The 21,072-nt window shown below is 50.7% G+C and overlaps 1 protein-coding gene across 1 annotated transcript; it reads left to right on the top strand.

Annotated features, from left to right (window-relative positions):
• Positions 1-1,431: 1,431 nt before the first annotated feature.
• COCSUDRAFT_57261 (hypothetical protein) lies at positions 1,432-19,957 on the top strand (the record flags this gene model as incomplete). The annotated part of the gene is made up of 30 exons (XM_005645179.1): positions 1,432-1,599; positions 1,863-2,039; positions 2,374-2,468; positions 2,771-2,871; positions 3,459-3,583; positions 4,034-4,220; positions 4,705-4,963; positions 5,304-5,376; positions 5,644-5,736; positions 6,155-6,226; positions 6,390-6,425; positions 6,707-6,803; positions 9,709-9,811; positions 10,154-10,286; positions 10,628-10,758; positions 11,122-11,287; positions 11,613-11,703; positions 12,314-12,407; positions 12,600-12,697; positions 12,958-13,067; positions 13,427-13,616; positions 13,951-14,203; positions 14,566-14,773; positions 15,168-15,236; positions 15,478-15,568; positions 16,007-16,272; positions 18,532-18,655; positions 18,900-19,008; positions 19,455-19,588; positions 19,935-19,957. 30 exons carry the CDS (start codon positions 1,432-1,434, stop codon positions 19,955-19,957), a joined length of 3,876 nt encoding a protein of 1,291 aa, XP_005645236.1.
• Between the last annotated feature and the right edge of the window lie 1,115 nt (positions 19,958-21,072).

The raw sequence follows: 21,072 nt of genomic DNA, 5'->3' as shown, positions 1-21,072 counted from the left end.
GGAAATAGCCTGCGTAAACTACCCGGCAGCAGTCAACCACCTCAATATTCTGCTGGACTTTGCGCACCGATGCGAGGACTTGTGTGACATCGATGCACTCGGGTGAGTGAGATGCCCAAATGAGGATCAGCACTTCTCATGCTGTTGCGCTTCATGCGTAGTAGCAGCAAATGAGAGTGCTATTCAAGGCTGATTGTCGACCTTAAGTGTCGAATAGATCTGTGCCTCTGTCTGAGAATTCAGACCTACTGATGCTGGCAGCTGGTTTGGTGCACACTGTTCCTTAACCAGATCCTGCTTCACAGCTACATTTTTTTAAACAAATTAGCACTGTGTGCAATACATTTGAATCATTGGCTAAACCATTGATGCAACACAGCCCAAGACCCGCATACTTTGGAGATGTGAGTGGCTTTGGCTCTGCAACGAGCAATGGTGTGGGCCGATCTATTGGCCGCTGCTTTTGCGGGCTAGAAGTCAAGGCATGGTGAAACGTGACCAATTCTCGCTCGTGGCGGCTCGTATCTAGCCGCCCCATCTCTGCATTGGGCTGGATCTGTTGATCAGTCCAATGCAGAGATGGGGCACACTTGCAGCCTCGGCCACTGTATCGGCTTCACGAGGAGGAAGAGCCGGAGATGGGCTGTTTACTGTGTTGGCACGCTGGCGAGACTGTTTGTTTGCTGGTGCAGGAAGCAAGTGGAATCGATCACCAGAGCGCTTAAGAAATACGCAAGCAAGGAAGGCACCGTACCCATTCCTAGGCAGATGTCTGCGGCGCTGGCTAGCGCTGATCCACTCAATTTCTGTCACGCGGAGATGGATCACCTGGTAAGCACACAGCGCATGCTCAGCTACAAACATGCAGCGTTGCTTGATCAGATTGTTGCTTTGAATTGATCTCCCAAGAAGTAGTAACAATCTGAGCCTGTGTGGTGGGAAACAGATATGGAGCCAGTCTTTATTGAAGCAGCAGTGGCCAAATATGGACACTGTGGACAAAGTATTTGCTTGCGGGCTCTTTGAGGATTGGCAGATATTTGTTGCCCGGCAGCCCTACAACGCGTCATACTGCTACTACATCTGCGGTTTCACGCAGTGCGACTTTCTACCGCTTGACATTTTCCCTCCCAAAGCAGGTCCTAGATGACCTTCCATGACACCAACGATTATACTAGAGTAGTTCGCACGTAGAAACTTGGTTGAATAATCTCGAGTCTCTACTCTTCATCTATCTGTTAATTGGCTCTTGTTTCAAACTCCCTAGCCCCTGTTTCTTGCACCTCGATTTGCATTTGGGCAGGCCATAACAAGTGGGGGACAGATTTGCCCTTGAGCTCCTCTAGATTGGGCGGTTTATGACCAAACCGGCGTCTGAAGGGGGTCTGGGTTGTCTCTTTCTGCCCTAGGTCGGCACCCGGCAAGCCATGCATGGTCGCTCTGGACATGTACTCGAAGCAGATGCAGAAGGGTGTCTACAGCATGGGTGCCATCGTGGGCGATTGTCTCTATCTGCTGACTGAGCCCGCCACGTCACCAGACATCATGCTGCGCATGCGCCTGCGAAGGGAGAATGGCACAAGCAACCCCGTCAAGGAGGTGGGCACCCTTTGCTGCGGCACCACAGAAGCTATCTGGCAGTTGTGATGGGATGCTCCTTCAATTTCGGTATGATTGCTTCTTGCACATGAGCTTGCTAAGAACTGCGCAACAATTAACGTTCTTGAGTTTCCACTGGCTGACGCACCTTCCTTGACGGATCAGATTAGAGATGTGGGAGTATTGAAAGCTATTTAAGGACGTTGCCACCAAGTCATGGGATGTCTCGCCTTATAACATTAATATGGCACTGTCGTTCCCAGGTGTTCACAACGTGCAGGCCCAAGGACTGCATGTACAGCTCACTCGTGACGGATGGGGAGAAGCTGTACATATTCGGGGGTTGCACCTTGAAGAACGGCGCCACCTCAGCGCACAATCTGCTCTACACCCTCAAACCTGGGCCAACCTCCTCTCGGGAAAAGCCCCTGCGGTGGACGGTCATGCCTGCAGGTGCACCTTCCATGTGATCAGCAGTAGCATTTTCTATGACATCTCCATGACGCATCTTTATGTCATCACCAGCTCCAATTAAAAATTTTGTGGCAGCCAAAAGGACCTTTGCATGCTGCTCGCTGTTCTTCAGGCTTGGAGGTATGCTCTTGAAAATGTCTTGAAGCCCTGCAATGCAAGTGGCTGTGCAGGGCTTCAAGAGCGAGTGATAACATTTCCGGCTCTGCTGTCATGCTGCTGTGGTGAACAAAGCTTAAGAAAGTTGTGCATGCCACAGGAGAAAGGCCTCCGGCAAGGTTTGGACACGGGTGCTGGGTTCAGGATGGGCAGCTGCATGTTTTCGGCGGCATCGAACCGTGGTCGCCAGGCGACAGTACAAGGGACTTCCGTACACTGGCTGGCGGGGCAGAGTACCCGTAAGATACACTCCTCTGCTGCTGTTCAACTTTTAATAAATATTGCAACACGTTGTCAGTTCCTAGGGATCTAGGATCTAGGTACGTCCAGCAACAAGTGTATCAGATATCTCCTTTCTTTGTGGTCACTGTTTGATCCCTGACAGAGGAGCCTTTTGGGTCTAGCAAAGAATTTATCACATTCGTCAACATCTGGACCTTGCTTATGCCTTATGTCATGCCTGAGACTTGTGGACTGAGTGGCGCCAACATGGAGGGAGATCTGAGTTATGTGTAGCAAATCCTTGGGTTTCTGTGCTCAGGCTCAGGACGCTGGGCGATCTGTGGCGGTATGACTTGAAGGCTTGCTGCTGGAAAGAGCTCGAGCCCACAGGGACGCTGCCAGCTGCCAGGGCTCACATGGGTAGGCACATAGCTGGAATGAGGGCACCCAAAGTCCCTGAACAGTACTGTAGTAGTGCTCAAACAAAATTCTGCACCCCCGGCGGTGCGGGAAAATTTTTCAATGCAACTTGTAGGGGTCTTCCTGACTCCTAAAAACCCAGGGTCATGCTCCATCGGATTGGACTTGTCGAGAGCTTCCAATGTGGTCTCAAAATCGTCATAGGGCTTATACTGTGGGAGATAGAGTCTTATGTATCCACCCTTTTTGGCTAAAATTTATCATTTATTGCGGAATTTGGATTGAGCACTACAAGCATGATACTGACTGCATTTTAGAGACCTGCTGCACGCCACGTGGGGCTCAATGGGCCTTTTTCCATTGTTTGTGTCAATACCAAGGACTTGCGTTCTCATGTGAACATCCCACGGCAGCAGCCATTGCAGAGTTGTTTCACAGAATTGCTCTGAAACAGCTCATCACCCACATGGCTGACCACCTGCTGTGATCAGGAGACTCTGGCAAGTGACATGGGCAGCGCAGGAATCTGAGATGACTGAGAAACAAAGCCATTAGGCGTGGTCATAAGTGCTGCTGTGTCAGTGCAGGCGTCGCAGTCGAGGGAAATTTCACATTCATTTCCGGCGGCGTGACCGGGTTTGAGCTAGCGAGGACCAAATCAAACCTGGCGGATGTGTGGTTATATAATGCACCTGAGTGCTCCTGGGTACAGGTGAGTTTATAATTCTCGCTATAGCCAGGCACACTCCTCCTTTTCATTCCATGCTGGGTCACCCTAATGCCCTCTCCTGTGCTCAGCAATATGAAACAAAAAAGGGATGCATAAAGAGTGCCCAGGGAATTTGCTTGCAACCTTGGCTGCTAGCTGGCTGTACAATGCGGCCATCTCAGCAGAGACGGACTCTCCCTGAGGTGGTTGCACACTAGTGAATTTATAGCGCTATTATTACACGGCTTTCCTGCCAAATGGCAAGGTACGTCTTGCAGAAAGCTGCAGTCACAGGCTGCCATAACCCCATTCCTCTTTGGCCTCGCCAGATCCAAGCAAAACCTAAGCAACCGTGGGCACGGGTGCTCAGTGTTTCTACCGCCTCCCGCCAGCCGGGGCTAGACTGCACATGCTGGGACTGGTTGAGTTGGCTGACAGATGTGTGCGGGCCAGATGGCGCCCTCTGGCAATCAGAGCACTTGGATGTCCGCCCGCCACAGCCATGCAACTGCAGGAGTTGGCAGCGGCATTCTGTGCCTTGTGGGCGGATGCACCAGCGTCTCTGACCGATTCAGCCCCGCGAGAGGACTGTGCTTCAAGCTCAAAACCTTCCACGCACAGACGGCTGTTGTGCCCAGAGGTGAACCCCTAACGTGGATCCCACAGGACGTGGCTGTTGCAAGAAATTCTTCATGCAAGCGTTGGTGCTTGCGGGCTAGCAGGGGTTGCAGCAACCTTTAGGGAAGTTTGAAGGAAGGATTGCTAGGAGTTCCCCGGCAGGCTCTGCCGATAGGTGTGAGGGCTCAGGGGTGTGTGTCCTTGAGGCTATGAGCAGGCCTGCCTAGTTCTGGGAAGCTTGAAGCATGGTGAGTATGGTGTGCTGGACTTATGTAGGAGATTTCAGAGCAAAAATAGAGATGGTGTCTGCTTGAACAAAGAATAACGTCCACCCTTCATCTGTGTGTAAATCGTGATGTTCTTTCAAGCTCCCGAGCCCCTGTTTCTGCAGCTGTCTCAGCTTGGATTTGGGCAGGCCATATTCCTGGCGCCCATCTTTTGGCGAGCCCTTCCTCAACATGGACCTGGCTAATCAGGATGGGCAACATGCTGCTGGCTGCTCACAGGCAGGCGGAAAGACGGGGCGATGGAGGGCGCCTGTCAAGTGCTGGTGCTGTATCGGGAGCAGAGCGGGCTTCCTCCTCCTGTTCGTGAGCTGCTGGCCGCGACCAAGACCGGCGGCTGCATACTCTACTCGCAGGACCCCAACATGCTGTCGGCATCCGTGCTCACCCTGGCTACTGTGGCGGACATGCCCCCGTATTTCCGGGGGTTTTTGTTCCCCTACGGTCTGCGCTACGGGTCCGGGCGGGGCAAAACCTCCTTGTGAGCTCCCCAATACTTCTCCATGATAAACTGCCACGTCTTCTGCCACCTTTTGGAAAGAGTCTGAATCAAATGCCTGCCCCTGTGCACAACAATCTTCTCAATGAAGTTCCGGCTGCTGCATCATCAGGCTTCTGCTTTATGGCCTAGAAGCTGCTTTGAGGTGATTGCATTCGACCGTCGGCTGTGCATACGTGTCAGTAGCATAAGAGTGTCTTGCATGAGAACACATTAGGCAGTGCTGGTAGCCTGACAAGTGAGTCTGCAGCTTTTGATGTCTAGAGGATGACTGGCACAGCGGAGTAAGTATCTTCTGGCTCTGGACACCGTGATTGTGCAGGCAAATAGGAGGCTCTGCAAATGACCCCTTTCATCCCACTCCGAGGCATCTAGCCGCACCCTGCGAGATCCAGGTGAGCTTTGCCTGCATGCTCCTGTGCTGCACCGATCACTTCAATCTCCATGCTTGACAACTTTGTTGACTGACAAATATACTGAAGCGGTCATTCTGGAACCCGCAATAAATTAATCATATTTTAGCCTGCGGGAAGTTGTCAGAGTAGGTTCTAGGGGTGCGGGTTTGAGAATGACTACTACAGTGATTTCACTCCTAATTGCATGCTTGGCGATTTTTCCCGCTGGATTGGAAGAGACTGCAACAGGCGGTATTGCTGATGCAGGTTCACTTGGTGGCTCCGCCTGTGCCGCAACAGCCCTCCCACGAAGGAGCCACAAGCATCAGCAGCACTGTCAAGCTCTTTGGCACAGTGAAGGTGGGCAGACTCAGCCACGGCACGGAAATGTAGGCAAACACCAGAGTGCATGTCAACGTTTCGAGAACTGCCTTTTTGCGCATTCATTCCGAAACGTTGAATACCGCAAAGCTTTAGCAGAGTGACACAAGCCCGCGCCACTGGTCATCTATTTGCAATTAGAAGTTACCTTGCTTGCACAGTAAGGAGCGAGACTATTAGCTGTTCCTGAGCACCGGGAGTCTTTCGGCTCATTGAACATCCTTAGAGCCAAAGCTATCTTTAACAATTGTTCTGGTCGACTTGGGTTGTAAGTGCGGGTCTTTTGGCTGCACATGCATCACTTGAGTCTGGTGGTGCGCTAGCCTGCTGTCTGATGTTCCTGCTGCAAGAGGCTTATATGCACACGCCCCTAAGAATGCATGCACTGTGTTTGTAGGCCGCTGTAGCGTACTGGAGGTCTGTGCTTCCAGTCAAGTCAAGCTCCGGGCCAGGCTGGACAATAGTGGATGTGCGTCTTATCCTGAACTCACAAAAGTTGACTACGTTGGTGCATGCATGCTCTGTACATGCTTTGGGGCTGCTTGACTGTACACAAATGGTGAGCTTGCCTGTCTAATCAGGGTAGAGGGCATTCACCGTGCTGATAGAGTTCTTGTGTGCTGCTGGTGCAGGAATACTCCTGGCATCGTTTTGCCTCTGAAGTGGAGGTACGCGCAAGCTCTTCAGCTGGGAAAGGGAGTGATATACCGCAAAAATATTGCACATGCTGATGCTTTGTGCCCATGCAAGGGGATCTTCGTAACACCCCCTTTCCACTGAAGACACTCCAGCGCTTGTGGAAGTCCGCATGCGTGTTTGTGCATGCATGCACCGTGCGCCACATTTGGCAGCTTTCTTTTTTGATCAATCAAACTGCGTCTTTGCACAGTGTCGTTACAGAGCCGCACTCAGGCTGCAATTGAGCTTTGCAGTTGATGCTCTGATGCAGATCATACGGGAGAATGATGGCTCCAGACCTGAGCGGCCCAAGCGCGCCGAAAGATTCACCGAGTTTGCTTACTTTGTGCGCCGCAACCCAGACAAAGGTGATGTCATTGCACCTCATGTATACATTTGCATCTGCTCTGTGGGTGCGTTGAAATTCTGTGATTCTCTGGGGAAAGCTTTTGGCAGCCCAAAGCAGTCTATTGGCCAGAAAAATTTCTCAGGGACAACTGTTGGACTGCAAACGGGAAATAACCATGCAATGGGGGGAGGGCCTTGAAGTACGGGATGTGGTGTGTGCAGATTCTGAAGATCAGGTGTACGTATTATGGGTTGCGGGCCATGTCTTTGCAGCTCACCTGATATCTCACCTGTCGCTAGCGGGAGGCAGTAACAGAACATCCCGAACGCTCAATATCTGCTCCAAGATTCTGCAGCTCCAGCATAGGCTCACATTTAAAGCTGTACGGAGAAGTCCCTGTGCCTGCTGCCACTGCGGGCTCACAGAGACTCTCCACCACGGCAAAATGAGTCTCAGTATCAAGGTGCGCCTCAGCTCTGAAGTCTTCCACAGTAGGAATGCATGCGAGCATGCTAGCCATGCAGCCGCAGAGAGGCTCTGTAATGACAGGGACAACTTTCCTGTATTTCTGGAAGGCCCCGTGCAATGTATCAAGCAGAGCTGGACTCATGCATGAAAAGAATCTCTGAACCAGGGGCTCTGTGTGAACATTCCAGAGTTTGACTCATTTTCGGTGAGTTTCCTGGAGTTGTTTTGCATTCTTATTGCGAGGTGCACTGATTGCTGAGCTCTGCGGGGTGTGCAGGTGTGCAAGGGGTGCCACATGGTGCGGTATTGTTCCATGCAGTGCCAGAAGGAAGCCTGGCAAGAACATAAAAGGCATTGCAGGCCTTGAACTGTGCCAAACAGTTGGAACATCAGCACAAGGAACTCTCAAACAAAGGGCGAACCGCAGTAGAGAACCAAACGGGAAGTCCCATAGTGAACACAGCTGTTGCAAACATGATGAGACAGGTGCTGGTGGGATTTGCATTATAGCCCGAGCTTCTGTTTACAGTGCTGCACATTTCCTTGCGCAGTTTTGAACAGATCCGGATGGACCCATACTCACAGGCAAAATCTTTTATTACATACATATTTGCTTGCTATGCTGGCCTTTTGGAGATGGTCACCAACCTGTTCAAGTAGCCGGTGTTTGCCCTATCATGAATTTTAGCTGCACCTAGCTCATGCATTGCCCACTTACATATGCAGAATGCAAGCGTTTTGCAAGTGTTGTGCATGAACCCTCGCCACTGTCCTAGGGCTATATTTGGTGCATCTAGCAAAGCAGTCCACCTCCTGGTCCTCCTGCCATGGCCATAATGGGGTTCGGGATACGTTTGTTCCAGCCCAGTCATTTCATTTCTAATCTTGGGAGGCGTCACTGATTCTTGAGGTGAAGTTGATGAAGAATTTGCTTCCATCACCTGCAGAACAAGCGGTTCACCTGCCTTGCCTTTTCTATGGGGCAAGTGCACGCTGGTGGAAGTGTGGCGTGACGATCGAATGAGCTACATCACCAAGAAATATTTTAGAAAGCTTGTGGCAATTATAAGCACATGTTTGTGCGAGAAAACTAAAAAGCAATGACAAGAAGGAAGCTTGCTCACCGGGCATCTGGGCCATCCATGCTTCGGTAATGTATGGAAGCGAATTCATTGTGGCAGGCTGATGCGCGATGTAGACAAGCTCTGCTAAAATCGAGCAAGAATACCTGAAAATGGGAGTGGTGGTGGGTCGTTCGAGATTGGCAGCTTCCCGCGGCTGCACAGGGTCGTTGAAACGAAGACAGCTGACGTCACTGCCGACACCAGCCCCAAGCTTCAAAACGTCTTGCAATTGCCAAGCCACCAGCTACGAACATGATCATATAATTTGATCAATTGGTTGGGCGAACTTGCACAGAAGTTCGATGCGAATTATTGCTACTGCATTTTTTATCCTTTGTGATCTCATAGGGACCTGCCGGCTCGTCCTAGTAGCCTGATATAATTAGTATCAGGCATTTTTTATTTCTTTAGTGTTCATCGCCTAGTCCGCTGCGTCCGTAGCTCATTGATTAGGAGAGGCTGTAGTGCCCATGAATAGATTCAACCAGGTGGGAGAGTCACTGCTAGAGCAGATAAAGGCAGCAGGCAACACGTTTTACAAAGACAGCGATTTTTGGAGAGCCATTGCCGCGTACGAGTCTGGTCTTGCGTTGCTTGAGCTGGACACTGCGAGCTCGACAGCCAGCAACGATGCATGCTATGCTAGCAGAGAGGATCAAGTTCCGATCGTGGGAGCCAAAGGCTGCTACCTAGCTGCAGTCTTCTACTTAAACATCGCCCAGGCGTACCTGCAGCTTGCCAAGTCTTACTTGGGCAAAGCTTCCAGTATAGACTCTGCATTGGCTGGGCATGCAGTGATGGCGGTGAGAAATCTGGAACACCTCCCCATTAATGTACTGTATCAACCAGTGCTGTCTCAGTCCCTTTCAACACATTGAAGACGCACGGATATGAGCATTTGCTGAGAAGTTGGTGAATTCGTCTCTGCGATCTGACTGTTCCACTGTGTGCCTTTCTGTTACAGGTCTGCAGCAAGGCAAAGCGCATGCTCAGGGACCTGTTGTCTACGCCTGACTTGAGCGGCATGCAAGGGGACATGAGATTTGTTATTATCAATCAAATGCAGAAAGCATGCGTCAAGCAGGGTAAGCTATGAGTGCTTTGGCTCTCATCAGCATGAATTGCTGATTGTCCAGTGAACACCTGCCTCAGAGAACCTTGCTGCATTGTTTTGTGCTAACAGTCGGATTAGTTGCTCTGTCTAGATTTCAACCGGTACCTTTCAGGGTCAGTACACGTGCGCAGCTGATCACAAACGCAGCCAGCAGCTCGATTTTTTTATATGTGCACAGGACTCGTCAGAGTGCACAAGGCTTGTGTGCGCTTATTCAGGCTTTGGGGCAGTCCTGGCGGGAAACTTTGCTGCTGCCAAGCAACATCTGGAAATGCCACTCCTGCCTGTGAGACAATCAAAGGAGCAGGTGGCCGAATACAGGTGACCCCTGGTCCCAATATTGAATTAGCTGAAAAACACTGCAAGCATGGATTGGTGGAGGTGTGGCCATCTTGATATGATGCAATAGAGCCCCAGCGCAAAACGCGTGTCTGCAAGTGGCGCTCTCATATGATGCGCCTTCTTGCTTGAGTGTTGCATGCGGCCCGTCTGCTGACTGATCCTGAACCTCTTGAGGCATATTGCGGTATCTCTCTTGGGACAGCGGTTGTTATTCCTACTGTTACCAGCTCAGAATGACAACCTGCATTGAACGCAAATTATCCTTATGCACTCATGCCAAGATTGGGGCGTTAAAGTGCCTTCTGGGGTGTCTGATGACAGGTGGAATGCCACTGCTGTCAGCGCGACGCTTCAGGCCTTCCTCAGCACGCAGGACAGCGTGGCTCTGCCAAAGCTGCTGAAGCAGTACAAGGCCAGCCCCAAATACCAGTACCAGGCATCAATGCTCACCATGGTGAGTCCCTGCCTGGACCAATCTCAGTGGGGCCATGTTCCTGCCATTCTTCCAAGGGGGCTTTGAGGTCTCTATTGGGGAACCAGCCAGTGATTGCAGGGCTCGTCTTGAGGACCAGGCAGGCCTTCGATGCACAAAAATATAATTAAACTTATAAAAACTGAAAATGTAAAGAAATCTTGATTCTGTGCCCTGTCATGCTGCCATACAGTATTGGATGGCTTGAGGACCTCTGGGGGAAGCTGTGGGATGTGGATATATTGGATATGGGCCGAAATTCCCTTTCTATAACAACCAAGTCTGCTCGCTTATCGTGTCATGTGTTTCTCGTGTGCATGCAGGCCCCTCCGGAGATTGGCTTGGAGGGTACGTACGAGGACATGTTCAGCTGTGGGCACTTCATGGACATGCAGATCCTTGTCATGCGGCTGATGAACAAGGACCTCTTCACCTATTGCATTTTTGTCCAAAGGTGCGCTGCTGGATTTCTTGCTGCATCGTTGCAGATTCAGGCGACCTGCTCGAGCGTAGTCTTATAATATGGCAGAGTATGACGTAATATGTCACAATTGATGAGGGCATTTGGGAGGATTCCTGGCGTTGTCAGGTATGATGGCGTTTACATTGCAATCTTGCATACCGAGCTCTGCATCCAGGAGAATTTAACTTTGCTCAAGCTACCAGCATCTTTGGTTTTTGCAGTTTCCGATTGGAGGTGTCTTGTATGTTTCACACGTTTCATTGGCACTGCAAGACAGCCCTTCCTCCCTACTTTTGGCGCTCGCTCCGCTCGGATGTCAGCATGCGATTCTCTCTGAGTGGACTCTGCTTGCAGGGGTGACATCATCATATTTGTAGACTCATTCTCCAAGGTCCCGGTGCGGCTCGTCAAAGGCGCAGCGCTGAACAGGAAGCTGTATCTCATGTCTCCTGGCGGCGTCATGTTGATTACTCGTCTGGAGGATGACCCCGTAATCCCCTTGAACAAGGCTGCTGTGGTGGTGAGACCCCATGCATGCCCTACTGCTCTGCACAAAGTGGAGCGGTCCGCGTTTGGGCACTTGCGTGAAGCTTTCCAGTCTCTATCCGTCTTCTATCTGGGTAATTGCTGTTGTTTTGTGCTCCCAACCTCTGTATCAGCAGCTTGATTTGGATTCGGGCTTGATGTCTCACCTTTCTCTGGCACTCTGCTATATATGCGGTCTGACCATACCTAAGCAGTCCATGTGTGCTCGTGGAGGGAATTTGGTTGACGGTGGCTATCCTGCATGCCCTCAGAATTCCAGTTGATGCCCACCGTTGAGAATGTGGCTTTGTGGGTGACAGATCAACACCGTCAACACAACGAGGCCAGACTTCTCCCGCACAGGGGCCAGCCTGGTGGCGCATGGGAAGCACCTGTACCTTTTCGGCGGCTGTCAAATTACCGAAGGCCGTTTTGGAAAGAAGATGCAGGCGTGTCCTAATAAACACATCTTGCCATGCTTGCCGGCATTGCCATTCCCCTGTCGTGTTAGTTCATTTTGTTAAATTGTCTGCTCAAGCTGCAACTTTTGAGCGGATGATCCCATCCGTCACTTAGTCTTCGTATCTGCTCAAGCTGTGACTGTGCGCGGATCATATCCATTACTAATTTCCTGGCATGTGTATTGTGAGATGCAGGTATTTAACGAGCTGATCAGAATGAAAGAGATACCCGAATCCATGCCGACCAAGGAATCTACCATGTCCTGTACAACAGTGCAATCAAGTGCGCCCCTCGTTCTAAGTCTTCCCTTTTGGTCCGTGAAAAAGAAGGGTGCTGTAGGCAAGGCAGCAAATGGATCCAGTTTCATCTTGACCTCTGCACTCATCTCTCTCTCTCTCTCTCCCAGATATGTGAGGTTCTTGTGAGTCTGACAGTTGAGATGCATGCATGCGCACGCCACAGTCTTAATCCAATCTGGGCTGTCTGCTTTGCATCTGAATTTGAATTTGAACTTGACTTTGACTTTGAATTTGAATTTGACTAAGCTGCACACTCGCAGGTCCCTGCCCTCCTCCCCGCTATGCGCATGTCAGCTGGCAGCGAGACAACAAGCTGTACATCTTTGGTGGCATCAACGTGACACGAGACAACCAGTGAGTCAGACTCTCTCAACCTGCATTAATCCTCCTTGGAGACGACCAGGATGGAATGCAGCTCCCTCTTGGGTCAGAGGAGAAGCTGCGACACACAGAAAGTCACCATTGCCTTGTTAGTCTTCTTGTCTGTGAGCCTCTGTCCTTGTCATGAGCTCCTTCTGATGAGCTGGGGTGTCTGGGTTTGGGCAGGTTCAAGCCCCTGAACGACTTGTGGGTGTTTGACTTGAAGACCCTTAAGTGGAGGGAGCTGGACCCTGTGGGGGTTCCAAGCCCCAGGGGACATATGGGTAAAGCCCATTTCCCCCCTTCTCATCAGTTCAACTAAACGTGCCCCCCTGTTTTGGGCATGCGTATCAATAGGCTGCCCTTTCGCAGTGCTTCAATGCTGGAGAAAACTTGTTGCCCACTTCTTGACCAACATCCTGGCACATGCCAGATTTGGTGTGCAACTGGGCGCAATCTGAAGTCTGCGTGCCCGAGCCTACAAAGTCCTGAATGCTCAGGTGCTTATGGGTTTGGAAGAGTTTAAAGGGTAAAATAACTGCAGGTGTTGCATGCTCGGGGAAGAGGACAGTCATTGTGGGCGGCCAGCAAGGGCGAGAGAAGCCCATGGATGTGGCAGACATCTATGAGTTTGACGAAGACCAGTGCTGCTTTGTGCAGGCGAGCTCCCTTGCACAATTGTCACCAATAATGTTTTGCTGTGACCAATCACATCGCCACACTGGTTCCAGCCCACAGGGCTACGCTCAGTGCTGCAGCTTTTTCATGGTGTTTGTTTGACCGTGCCAAAATGCCTACTCAGTCGGGAAGGTATCAAAAAGATGTACCCTGCTCTTGTGGCCGAGCATCGAAGGTGATGCCTCCACATTTCACATGTCGCAAGGGGCTGCATTGCACCGTTGCAGGGTTAGCGTGCACGCCTCTTGGCATTACAATGGCGAATTTAAGCGGTACTTAATTCACTGAAAAGTACGTTACCATTGCTGGCAAGAGCATGGAACATGTGCGTGCAGGTGCTGCCCGCCCCCGAGCAGGCCACCTGGATCTCTGCCAGGATGAGCCCATGCTGCGCGCTGGTGACTGAGAAGCATCTGGTAGTCATCGACGGGTTTGAGGACAAGCGTCCGTTGACAGCCACCCACATTTTTGACATCCGTCGCGGCCGAGACGTTCCCCTGTCCCTTCGCGTAGCCTGCTGCAGAGGTGACTTTCCTGACTCCTTCACTTAATCACTGTCCTTACAGCACGACCCATGTCCTTTTTAAATTCAGTAAGGCTGAGCCACTGAACATGCCATCTCCCTGCAGAGGCGTTATCTTTATGAGCCTTCAATGTTTGCACGAGGCAAATGCATGTTACCCTATCAGTTGGGTCCTGTCCAGTATATTTGAGTCTCCTCACATTCTCTCCTGAGGCAGGCCACAGCTTTCCCGGGTCCGCAGGGACCCAACAAGCAAGCTTGCACTGTGTCTGCTTACTGAGGCTCAGCCGTGGGGCCAGGGCCGAAGAATCATGACAAAAGCTGTGACTGTCACAGAAACCAAGAGGGACGCTGCTCTGGAGAAGATCAGCGCCGCCAGAGTGCACTTGGGAACCAACGGGACTGCGCAGCAGAGCGAGACACTCCAGATATTTCTCACAGCGCCACCGGGGGCAGTCAGTTTCTACACTCAGCACATTCCATCACTGTCGAGGGGCCTGCCACAAGCCGGCTCATCATACCTGTGGCCTGGCAAGAAGCGCTTGCCCCTCGGGCTGCAGTGGAGCCACAGCAGACGCCCCTTGCTCTCGTGCGCTCCAGCCGCTCTTGCTTTTCACATTTTATGGGTTAAACTTGTACTAAACCCTTAAAACCCCTGAACCCTGATTAAAAAATATAAAATAAGAACACATTTGAAGCCCCGGCAATAGCGCCCCAGCCGCTATTGTTGACGACTGCGTTGATACATGCAGGAGCTTACTCTTTATTTTTGGTGCTTGCATCAATGTATGCGAGCGCCTTCACTCAGTCCCCGGAGTTTGCCAAAGTACTGCGCATGCGGTGCACACCTCTTCAGTTTCTCCTATATGGCACTGTGTGCCGTTCTGAAGAAGCATCCTCTGATGATACTCATGAGCCCCTTCTCACGCTGGGTTGTGCTGCTCTATTCAGGGACTCTGGCAATCCTGACCCCATTGGCATCCAGAAGGTTTCAGATGGCAACGGAAGCTTCCTGACGCCCTTCCATGTGGCTCCCATGCATCTGGGGTTGCCTAATGAGGGGACCGTCCACCTGGCAGCCCCGGCGCCAGGTCATAGGCCGGCTCAAGACTACCTGAGCCACCTCAGCTACACCCTCAAGGCCTTCAGCACTGTCAAGGTGCAGAAATGTCATCTCCCTCGCACTTCCCTTGTGCCTTTGTGTTATGGAAGGGCTTATCATGACTCGCGCTGCCTGCCAAAAGGAGAGGTACGTCCTGCAGCCGAGCTGCAGTCAAAGGCTGCCACTATTCTTCCCCTTGTTGACCCAGATCCAAGCACGCTCCAAGTCAATCGATGGGCACGGTGCTGAGCATTTTATACCGCTTCCCGCCGGCCGGGGCGATATAGACGATTTAAACACCCTGTGGAGCAGCTTGACCAGTTGCCTCTTGTCTGGATCCTGATGATCCAGGACATGCCATTCTTGGATTGAGCAAAGCACAAATGATTGAATAAGTTACTGGCTGATTACAGAAAATCTAGCTGCTTGACCGTGGGCCTTTTGTGTTCAGGGAGCTGTGCAATACTTTGGTGCATGCCAGCCAGTGAGCTCTGAGCCGTCTTGGAGGGAGATCACAGAGGTAACCGCACACATATCGAAATCGTCTCAATGCCCCTCATGAAATCAAAGCGCTTCATGCCGGGAATTCTCATCTTTCTGGGCTAGACAATATGTTTGCTTCCATCACGTCAGCGGTTGGCAGAACGGGCATTCAAGAAAGGATGCTAGTTCTGATGATGCACTGTGAGGACTTTACGGTAAGACACTGCAGTTCCAAATTTAGCAAGCCATTGCTTATGCTTGGTTGCTTCCCTATGCAGGTCTTGAGGAGTTGCACTTCTGAGTCGGAGCGCTCCCTGTTTTGGGGTATGGAGGCCACACACAAACTCGCCGCATGCTGCTGTTTTAACAGTGCGCTCTAGATCTCCTTTTCCCTTGTTCTGTCGTTGCCTATGTCACCACAAGATTGCCTGCTGAGTAAGGACACTGAGTAAGAGGAGTCTTGCCTCCATGCATGGCATCGTTGCTGAGTAACCTCTGGCTGCCAGACAAGTTTGCAGCACAGCATGTTCCCCATTCTTGAATGCAGTGATGCATGCTGCTGCTATTTTGGGGCTGTGCTTTATGTGGTCAACCCTGGCTGGTGGTTGCGGCATGCATACTGACCACCATGCCCGCGGTTGAATTGGTCGTGCATGGGTCTGGCGAGTCCATCAAGGGGACATGTGGGAGCCTTAACCTGCAGCCTTTTTTTTTAGTTTGGGGTTTAGGGGTGAACCGAAAAAATAATAAGCAGAAAGAGCTAATGATTATGATGACTAATACAGGTGTATCAATGATGTGGTGCAGGGTCAGATCCCACCAAGGAGGTGCAGGTGTACATCACAGCGGTGATCAACCACAATTACTACGCGTTGCAAGCCCCTTACGCACCGGGCAACAGCGATGTGCCAAAGGAGTCCAAGCTAAATCTCGAGGTCGAAGCCATCACATGTACAGCCACTCTCTTTGCCATGCTGATCTGCCAAAGTGAGCTCATCCCGCTGCTGCTCACATGCGCCTGCTGCGGAGAGACAGAAGAAAGGAAATCGCAGCATGCAGCAGGGGACTTGAAGGTGCCTTCCCCGCTTTGCAAATCTCTGGCCTGTAGTAATCAGATGACCTCAATGTGGGGCTCTTAGTACATGGCTTTCAAGGCAGGGATGCTTGAACACATTCCTGGCTCGGTTTTGCAGTGCTCACTTTTTCTCAAACTGCGATTTTGTGAAGCTGCTATCACTCAAAGCCAGCGGTGATACTGAACCTGTTAGGCTGCAGCCTGGAAGTGTCTGTGTGGTGTTTCCTCTAGACTGCCTCATGCATCAGTCTGGGCGTAGTGTGTGGCCAGCCATAGAGTGTGCACTCTACTATAGCCCCTTGTGGCTAGAATTAAGATTTGCAGTTGTGTCTGCAAAGTCAGAGACGGCAGTATATCATATTTTCCCAAGGTTCACACCGTCTTTGATTAATTCACTATTTTTTTATTATCACGCGCTTTTCCTGCCGAAGGCAAGGTGCGTCTGCAGACAAGCTGCATATAAAGGCTGCCAAATTCCTACCCTTGTTGGACTCGCCAGATCCAAGCAAGACCCAATCAACCGTGGGCACGGTGCTCAGTATTTGTACCGGCCCCCGCCAGCCGGGGCCAATTTATTTATTATTAATTTACGCTGTCAGTTAAACGCCTTGTTGGTTTCTGCTGCAGGTGTGCAGAGGTGCCATTCTGTCCGTTACTGCTCCAGCCTATGCCAGCGAAATGACTGGAGCAGGCATAAGAAGTGGTGCAGGCGGCTGGAAAACTTGCCTCTGGATTGATGCATGAGAATCCACATTGCCTTTTTCTAGTGCATGCGATCTGACAGGCCATCAATGGTCACGTCTGAGTCATCTGAGAGGATGAGCAGCAACTGAGCGCAAGTTGCTTGTCAGCAGCGCAGTGCGTGGAGTGTACATGTCTTTTGGTGCGAGCAATGTTTGTATTTTTTTTTGTATCTGTTGCCATTGCAAGGGGTTGTAAAGTCCTGGGTGGAGCCAAACTGTTTGAATGCGAAAATTTTGCCAGTGCCTCTTTTATTGCTGTACTAATTAGTGATTGGTGAGCTCCTGTTGAGTCAGAAGCAAGTGCCTACGGGCCGTACTCTGTGTACCAGATTGTGTAATTCTTCATAATTCCATGGATCCAGTGACACATTCATTCCCGATATTGCCCTCGTTATCGTCAGCGGGATTACGACTGCAAATAGCACATGCATAGCTATTATCATAACAGTCATATGGAAATTGTCTGATCATGCGGCGTGTCTCCTAAGGACCATGCATGCTCCTGGCTGCCGCTGTTTGTGTCTGGTATGCACAACATGGCCAGGCTTCGCCAAAGTCTGCATGCAAGCGCAATCGGTTGTGTGGGTGAGGGTTGAGGGGGAAAAGGGCTTTCCCGTCTCAAAAGCAATTTTTTCAAGCCAGGGCGAGTTCAATTCAGTCGAGTTTAGATAAGCCTCACGTCACGGCTGACGACAACTGATCATGTTGACATCATCATTTGATCCAGATCCATCTCTGAAGCCAAACTCGCATAGCGATCATCCTGAAGAATGCAATTCCTAATTTTGCACAGAGATGCCATTCTCTTCAATTGTTTCTTTACAGGACTTATGATCAGTTAAAGGGGGTGTCCTTGTGTATGTGTTGCTCGAACACATGCACATGACGTCCCAGACAATTATTCTATCTTATGAGTGCGCAATCGCAGACATCTCTTATTTTGATAGAATAATTTCGGAACCTACTCGCAGAGACTTCGCTGAAACGTTGCAAATCACCGTTCTGTAGTTCGTTGCTTTCAGATACAGGAAGCAATGTTGAGCGTAGATGAACGAGCACAGTTGTTGCTGGAGCATATGAAGGAAGCAGGGAATATATATTATAAGACCAATGATTTGTGGAGGGCCATTGCTGCGTACGAAGCTGCTCTGGCGGTACTCAACTTGGACACGGCACATTTGAAGCCAAAGACAGGCCTGAAAGCGTACTGGTTGATCTCAGAGGACATAATTTCGTCACTCGGATCCAAATCTTGCGTCTTGGCAGTCATACTCTACCTCAACATCGCCCAAGCATATCTGCAGCTAACTAACTCTTCCTCTGCCCAGCCATTACAGATTGACTCTGTGATGGCTGGGCATGCAGTGATCACGGTAAGCTTCTGGGCCGCAGTGGGCTTCCTCAATGATCCTGCAAACAAGCATCAGCCCTTGTGTGCCAAGCCGTTCAAGGGACTGCGAGCTCGAGCCTATGAGCTGCTGCTCTCAGATGTCTGGGTGTGTGGCCCCTCACAGGCTTGGCTCAAAGCAAAGCTCGTCATCAGGAAGATCTTGTCTGTTCCTGAGCACTTGCGAGGCCTGGGAGAGGAGTTCGCGATGGATGTTCTCTTGAAACTGCAGAAGGCATGCATCAGGCAGGGTATGCCATCCTTGCCTCTTTGCATTGAGCGCTCCAGATTTCAGCATGCAGATCCCGCCAAGTAGAGAGCTGTGATTGCAATCAGATACTTCACCAAATCACTTCGCCTTAATGTCATGACGCACACAGTGCCTTATAAAGATGAGATTTGGTAGACAACTGGCAAGTTTTCCCCCCGAAAATGCTACTATAATCTTGATCCTCACTGTTGGCACCACATACGAAGCCTGGCGTTCCTGTTCAGGTTTGGGTGCTGAGCTGGCGGGCAACTTTGCTGCAGTCCAGCTGTATGCTGAGCCGCGGCTCAGTCCCCGGACACCGCGCAGAGACATGGATCAGGCGGAGAATTTCAGGTGCTTGTCTTGTCACTCAATTTTCATCAGACCCTTGGAAAAGCTCCCTGCCTTGTAGGTCTTTGGGAAAACATTCAACCAAAAAAGGACACAACAGGCACTTGCCAATCTCAAATCAGGCACTCATATGGGCCGGGAAATAAACAATGGCTTGTATGGTGCTCTTTCTTGCCGAACCTCATGAGCATTCTGCGGGTTTTCACGGGGGTCTCACAGATTACTGGAACGAGCATACCTGTGCGCCATGCTTGGGCAGACATCACAATTTTCTTCAATTGGCATGGTTTCATGTCTAGCCAATATTCAGCTGTCCTCATGGGGTCACAAGACTTGCATGAACTCGTATTTCCACAAGCGTCAAGGTCAGATTGGGTCTTTTGCAGTGCATATTATCCAATTTTATGTGAGTTTGGGTGTCAGCTTCACGTCTGCGTGGTGTCTGTCAGGCTGAGAGCCAAGAAGGCTAGACCGACGCTTGAGGCTTTCAGGAGCAGTCGCGACATTGTTGCATTTGCCGCAGCAGCTCTTGCAGTTCAAGCCCAGCACGAAGTACCAGTACCAGGCATCAATGCAGATCATGGTGAGGATAATTGTGCTCCCATTTTATGATGATACCAGCCTTGGTGTATCATTCATGTTGATGTTGGCAGGGGGACATAAAAAGCAGACTGTTTGAGATCACCCTTGTTCAAGTGCATACAAGTGCTCTTCCAAATAGTATTCATTTGCAGCTCTCAAGTCTGTGGAGCTGCAATTACGCAGTTAGAGACTGTCAACTTGAATTTTCGATTCAACTTGATTTTTCGTCCATCTGTTCATACAGTATTCCATTTTCCCATCGTTTCATCTCACCACATTTTTATTGTCAAAGAAGGGGTGTACCGCCAGGAGAGTACGGGCGATTGTGCTCTGCTGGTTTTTTGCAGGAGCCGCCAACAACTCCTTGTGAGGGAGTCTATGAGGACATCTTCAGCTGTGGGCACTTCGACGGCATGCTTTTCCTTGTCATGAGGCTGATACACAGGGACCTCTTTACCTATGCCATATTCACCCAAAAGTGCGCCCAGCTCTGCACTTTGCTCTCCCTAAGGCCGATGGCTTACCTGGAGCATGCTTTGCAGCTGGCGCACTCAGGCCTAGCCGCATCATCGCTCCGTGTGTTTCTGACTGCCACTTGCTTATTTGAAGGTTGCATAAGGTCATCACAATCTGCCCATGCCGCCATATTTGTGAATGTCAGTCACTCACTTGCCACTACGCATTCCTGAAGTCGAGCTTTTGAAACAAAAGATGTAGTGAAAACAAGACCGATTACGACTCCACGATACTCCTGCTACTCAACAAGTGGTAATCTACAAAGGTGTAGTCCAGTCAGCGGTCCACTGTGATGATTATGCTTACCTCATGCATTGCCCTTGCAGGGACGTGTCCGGATGGATTTCGTTGATTCCTTCTCCAAGGTGCCTGTGCGCATGTGCCAAGGGGCGATCCTGAACAGGAAGCTGTACCTGATGGCCGACAATGGCACAATGCTGGTGACATGTCTTGTGGACGACTCCGACATGCCATTCAGCAAAGCTGCAGTGGTGGTAAACCCTCCCTCTTACCATCTTTCTGAACACTCCTCTCTTAGCAAAATTTCTAGAAGCCGCTGCATATCTTATAGCCAGTCTCTAGGTTATAGCCAGTCTCTAGGTCTTGGGTCATTGATCCCTGTTGATCACTTCTGCCTTCAAATCAGGCCCCCTCGGACTTTCTTTAAGCAGACACGTGCTGTTTAAATTGTGACTCATAATTACTCACATCCTGAACAGGGTACATTATACATTGTGCACACATTGTGCAAAGAAAGGCAGTCGCCCAGTGGCCTGTGACGCCAATCATCCAGACAAGCCGCTCTGCATGCATGATAAGTCAGCCGTCAGTGGCTGAGTCAGATGGCCTGCTGTTCGTGCAGATCAACACCGTGACGCGTACGAGGCCTGACTTCCTGCGGATTAAATGCAGCCTGGTCGCGCATGGGAGGCACCTGTACCTCTTTGGAGGCTGCTCTGTCTCCGCAGA

The sequence above is a fragment of the Coccomyxa subellipsoidea genome (genome assembly GCF_000258705.1).
Source record: "Coccomyxa subellipsoidea C-169, whole genome shotgun sequence".
Classification (NCBI taxonomy): Eukaryota; Viridiplantae; Chlorophyta; class Trebouxiophyceae; family Coccomyxaceae; genus Coccomyxa; species Coccomyxa subellipsoidea.
This window is presented reverse-complemented; position numbering and strand designations above follow the sequence as displayed.